This window comes from Cotesia typhae, unplaced genomic scaffold (assembly GCF_013202065.1).
Source record: "Cotesia typhae breed Kobodo isofemale line unplaced genomic scaffold, CoteBio_Ctyphae scaffold_13, whole genome shotgun sequence".
Lineage (NCBI taxonomy): Eukaryota > Metazoa > Arthropoda > Insecta > Hymenoptera > Braconidae > Cotesia > Cotesia typhae.
Genome location: NW_027423774.1, coordinates 11,943,444 through 11,948,940, shown reverse-complemented (window position 1 = coordinate 11,948,940; position 5,497 = coordinate 11,943,444). Strand labels below are relative to the sequence as shown.

General features: G+C 33.7%; 1 protein-coding gene across 1 annotated transcript; it reads right to left on the bottom strand.

Annotated features, from left to right (window-relative positions):
• Positions 1 to 874: 874 nt before the first annotated feature.
• Positions 875 to 5,162, bottom strand: LOC141534544 (uncharacterized). Its single transcript, XM_074253938.1, has 2 exons — positions 3,243 to 5,162; positions 875 to 3,120 (listed from the first exon to the last, which is right to left on the bottom strand). The coding sequence occupies exons 1-2, from the start codon at positions 3,315 to 3,317 to the stop codon at positions 2,848 to 2,850; spliced, it is 348 nt and encodes a 115-aa protein (XP_074110039.1). The 5' UTR covers positions 3,318 to 5,162; the 3' UTR covers positions 875 to 2,847.
• Between the last annotated feature and the right edge of the window lie 335 nt (positions 5,163 to 5,497).

Here is a 5,497-nt window from a genome sequence, read left to right as displayed (position 1 = left end):
AACAGAAGGAATTGCCCAAGACTCAACCGGACCCAACCAAACGGATGGAAAACTTTCATTTCTCATTTATTTTGCTGGGAATTATTCTGTAAAATAATTTTTCAATTAATCGTCAGGTAAAATGTCAAAAATAAATTAAAACAAACATTGAACTCAAGTCCCAATAATTTTGATATTTTAATTAAAATTATTTTTTAATTAATTGACAGGTAAAATGTCAAATAAGGAATTGAAAAAAAAATCGCTCTCGAGTCCTGATAATTTTGATATTTTTATTAAAATTATTTATCAGTTAATTAACAGGTAAAATGTCAACTAATAAATTAAAAAAAAATTGAACTCAAGTCCGAATAATTTTGATATTTTAATTGAAATTATTTATCAGTTAATTGACAGGTAAAATGTAAAAAAATATACTAAAAAAATCGCTCTCGAGTCCTGATAATTTTGATATTATTATTAAAATTATTAATCACTTAATCAACAAGCGAAATGTCAAATGATAAATTAAAAAAAAAAATTGAACTCAAGTCCGAATAATTTTGATATTTTTAATAGAATTATCTATCAGTGAATTAACAGGTAGAATGTCAAATTATAAATTAAGAAAAAAATTGAACTCAAGTCCGAATAATTTTGATATTTTTATTAGAATTATCTATCAGTGAATTAACAGGTAGAGTGTCAAATTATAAATTAAGAAAAAATTGAACTCAAGTCCGAATAATTTTGATATTTTTATTAGAATTATCTATCGGTGAATTAACAGGTAGAATGTCAAATTATAAATTAAGAAAAAAATTGAACTCAAGTCCGAACAATTTTGATATTTTTATAAAAATTATTTTTAATTAATTGACAGGTAAATAAATAATAAATTAAAAAAAAAAAAATTGAACTCAGGTCCTGATAATTTTGATATTTTAATTAAAGTTGTTTATCAATCAATTGACTGTTAAAATCCTGAATAATAAATTAAAAATAAATCGCACTCATGTTCTCATAATTTTGATCTTATAATTGAAATAAATTTCTAATGAATTGACGGGTAAAATCCCAAGTATCAAATTAAGTAGTAATCGCACCCAAGCCCTGATAATTTTGATATTTTAATTTAAATTATTTATCACTTAATTGATAGGTAAAATGTCAAATGATAAATTAACAAAACATTGAATTCAAGTCCTTATAATTTTGATATTTCAATTTAAATATTCTTTTTATTCACTGACAGGTAAAATGTCGAAGAAAATATGAAAAAGAAATGGCATTCACGTTTTAGTAATTTTGATATTTTAGTTTCCCTTTTTCTTAGCAAAGAAATCATTTCAAAAAAATCTACAGGTGTTTCGGCAGTTCAAGGATAACTTTACTTTAATGTTATTAGTTTGCATTCACATCATTACACTTTACTCCTTTTATTAAGCAATTAAGATTCCAGTTGAATCTTAGCCTTTTTTTTTTTTGTATTTGAAAATAATCCCCAGCAAAATAAATGAGAATTAAAAATTTACTCTCCGTTTCTGTGGGTCTGGTTAAATCTTGGGCCTTTTTATTTTTTTTTATTAAATTTTTTCGAATAAAAATAAAAATTAAAATTTTTCCTCTGTCTTAGAGTACCCGGTTAGCTTTAATTCAGCGTTACAACGCCTCCAATAATGCTGCGATACACGGACACACACTCATACATTAAGCCGTCCGCTTGCGACCTCATACATCCACTCATTCACACTTACGTACTCGGCTCATAGCGTCACAATCCCCTCTCATGCTCGGCTTTGTGTGAGCGAGTAAGCTGCTATTGCAGCATCTCACTCTCGCGTCTCCTCTACTTCCCCGCTCATTTTCATTTCTCGAATAGCGCGCTTCTGATTGGCTATCGTTTTTAATTCATAACTCAAATTCTATGGCCCAAAAAAATTTTTGGCTCAGGAACTTTCGATTCAGTATTTTTTTCTCTATCGACCCCAACAATTACTCCCGCCACTTCAGAGACACCCTGTATAAGGAATGCAATTATACACAATTTAAATTCATATCACATTTTTAACCAATTATTATATATAATCATATTATTATCTATTAATATTACTATTATGTCAAATTATTAAATATATATACCCAACAAATCTCCATATACAAAAAAAAATTTTATTTCTTTTTATCTAATATAATAATATAATATTTATTTCAGAGCTAACGTCACTCACACAAAACTTCTCTTGAATCCTAAAAGCTTTTCATAATTCAAGGATTAATTCAAACGCTTAATATCTAATAATTACAAGTAAAACAAGAAAAGAGAACAAGAAGAGTCATCTAGCGTTAATTATAACGAGCTACTAAGTCAAGCGGAGTAGCTTACCGACGCCTGTTTCATCGCGACCGCCTCTCAGCAAGCCACGCCCACAGCTGTGTTACCGCATGGGTATACATGTAATACACGTATACACACATACACACTCCTCTCCCTCACACTCTTCTAAAATAAACCTTCAAGAAATTTTTCTCGCTACCTAAACCTAAATTATCTAACTAAATTACCTTTAAACTCTACTTACATTTTTTTTACCCGTGAAAAAAAAAAAAAAAAAGGGAGAAAGTATGGGAAACAAAATTGAGAAACTAATTTGACAAAAAATATTTTGTTTTTATTTCCTTTTTTTCAAAAACAAAAATTTTTTTATATATAAATATATATTTCTCTTTACGAAGAGAAGACGCGTCCGGCTCTCGGCGGAAGCGATGACACCCGATATGTCTGGCCTGCAACAAAAGAGAAAAGAACAATTAAGAGATAAAATTATTTTCTTAAATAGTAACCATGAAGCATATCGTACTATCCCTCTATCCCATGGTGACCAAACCACTAAAGATCGCCTCGAGCAAGGCGATCCTTAAACGATCAATATCCTCGTGGTTGGGGGCGAGCACCTCTTCAAAATCTTGGACCTCCGCAACCATCGCTGGGTCCTGGAAACTGAAAAAGACGACCGCCTCCACGACCTCGGGCGGCAGAGAGCCAAACAGGGTCACCAGGCACGAAGCCAAAAATAAGGCTTCTTGTCGATGAACGGGACGCACCAACCCCGCCAAGACACGAACCGCCCTTCTCAAATCCTAAAAGTCAAAGAAAAGTAAAATAAATACTTTATTTGAGAAAAAAAAAAAAAATTTTTTTTTAAATCTTCCCCTTTTTACATACTCCCTTTAAAAATTTTTTTTTTATATTTCTCACTTACCCTCTCTCCATACACCATTAGGGCCATCTGGTACCAAGGACCGTAGCCCTCAAAATTGGTTTCGCATGTATACATTTTTGATTTTATTCCGAACTGAAACAGCTCACGGTTTGAAGCACACTAACACTCAACCCGGCTGCGCGAACTCGAGAAGCAAGCGAAACGAGATAAGAAAGATCATTTGTCAGCAAAATATGTACAATGTAACACAGTGCAGAATTAAAATATAAATTAAATTTAATTGCGAGCACTAGCTGACTCCTGCTGTTACTCCTTTTCATTATATTAAATTATATTAAGCCAAATCAAAAAATTTGTAAGTTGCTCTCGCTTATGGGAAAGGTGGCCATAGGAAAACCGAAAAACTATACCAGCTTCTCGCTTTTCCGGGGGAATGTTATGTCCACCCCAAAATTTTTCTGTAAATTTAAATCACCCGCGCAGATGGAAGACTTCTCCATGCGCAAAAGCCACAATAAAATATAAGCTACGCGACTGCTGGTTGACTAGCGGGGACTTCTGCAATCTCAGCACCGCGAGTATTTAAAAAGGCGATCAACAGCCAACGCCTTGTCTTTGATCAAGTAATTCGACTTCCGCGTTTAGTTGACGGACCCGTGCCTTGTAAAAGTCCCTTATCTTAATTTGCGCTGCACTTAAGACGAGTTCAGACTCGGTTCAACCGGCAGGCCACGTATTACTTTTAATTATCTACGAGTCGGGATTCTCAAAGTTCGAATTTGCCCTGCACTTAGGCGAGAATCCGGGCATTAAGTTTAAATAAAATATCTCTAAAAAGCTAAATTTGCGCACTTTACCCTACGGGGGACTGGAGGACGTTAGCTCAATCAAATCATTAAAATTCATTAAATTAAATCATATAAAAATCAATTTGTGAAAGTGTAAGTCTTAATGTTTATAAAAATAAATCTAAATAAAAGTGAAATCAGTTTTCAACCAGTTCATTTCACAAAAATAAGAAGCCCGTAATATAAGCAGCCCAATTCCATCCTAATCCACCCGCTGCAAGGACCAATCACAGGGCCCAAGTCAGGAAAAGGCGCTAACATCAGCCCCAGAATCACGGATTCAGTAACAACTAAAATTCCTGCAGAGAGTAAGTACATCTATTCTCATAAAAATCCGTCAGTCTCAAACGAAGGCGTGGTAAGTTCGTATCTCGAAAACGTCCCACATAAATAATTAAAACAACGGAATTAAAACCTCCGTTGCGTATTCATTAAACTGTTGGTCCAAACCTCCACCGTTTACGCTACCGCTCTAAAAACGGCCTTGGACATAACAGATGCATTTGAGCTCTCCCAGCTCAAAACTCTGATAGAAGTTTCATAGAACACTATTTTTGGATTTTTCAAATTGCAATAACTGTTGAATCGATCAACCGATTTCTACGCGGTTGGCGGCGTTTGACGCAGTTTTATCATCCTTATAAGTGATTTTCAGGTTTTAATTGATTGTAACAGGGTAAAATTACCCTAAATCGATGTCACCGGATATCGATAACTATTCGACATAGCACTGGCGCGTCTCGATCTTCGGGCCTAAAGGGAGAATAGGAGGGGGTAGTTTTGGGTTAAAATAGGGGAGCCGCGCAGTGGAAGAGGGAGAAGTAGTTTGACCGCCAGACAGAGTGCCACCGAAATCAAGAAGGACCGTTCCCAAGAGTAGTGACGAGACGAAGGAAGCCAACTACAACTAGGACTTCATCCTCAACGAGTGAGTTAGATCATCGTTTTGTTCGTCAAGGTATCAATTATTCCTCTGTGGGAAAGAAATGGACCGAGGTTTGCACTCGGTCTACTTTACCTCTTCTCCTTTTTGTCATATAAAATTTATTAATAAATAATAGTTAAGCATTTGCTAGTTTGGATCGAGTGATTTTCCTGGGGGCTTATACCCGAGAATCACTCAATCGACCTTGCGGGAAAAATTTAACAACTAAAAATTTATCAATTAATTAATTAACATCTGAAAATTCGTTAAATTTGTTGTTATAATTTTTATAACAATTAACTTAAAAAAAATTGATGAATTTTGTTGCTTGAAAAATAATCGACAAACTTTCTACTCGTGAAATTTTGGTCGAGCGTCAGTACATTTTGTGTCGCAGTAAATTCCAAACACCCAAGGTCAAAGACAACTAATCTAGCGAATGTTCTAACTAACAAAATTGAATATTCCCATTTTTGTCGATTTGTTATAAATTATAAAACTATTAGAAAATTATTAAGAAT

What these genes read in the sequence shown, in the direction of transcription:
- LOC141534544 (XM_074253938.1), bottom strand. Translation starts at nt 3,317, where the DNA reads ATGTATACATGCGAAACCAATTTTGAGGGCTACGGTCCTTGGTACCAG. An exon ending in TAATGGTGTATGGAGAGAGG is followed by an intron (nt 3,121 to 3,242) that starts GTAAGTGAGAAA and finishes TTTGACTTTTAG; the next exon opens with GATTTGAGAAGGGCGGTTCG.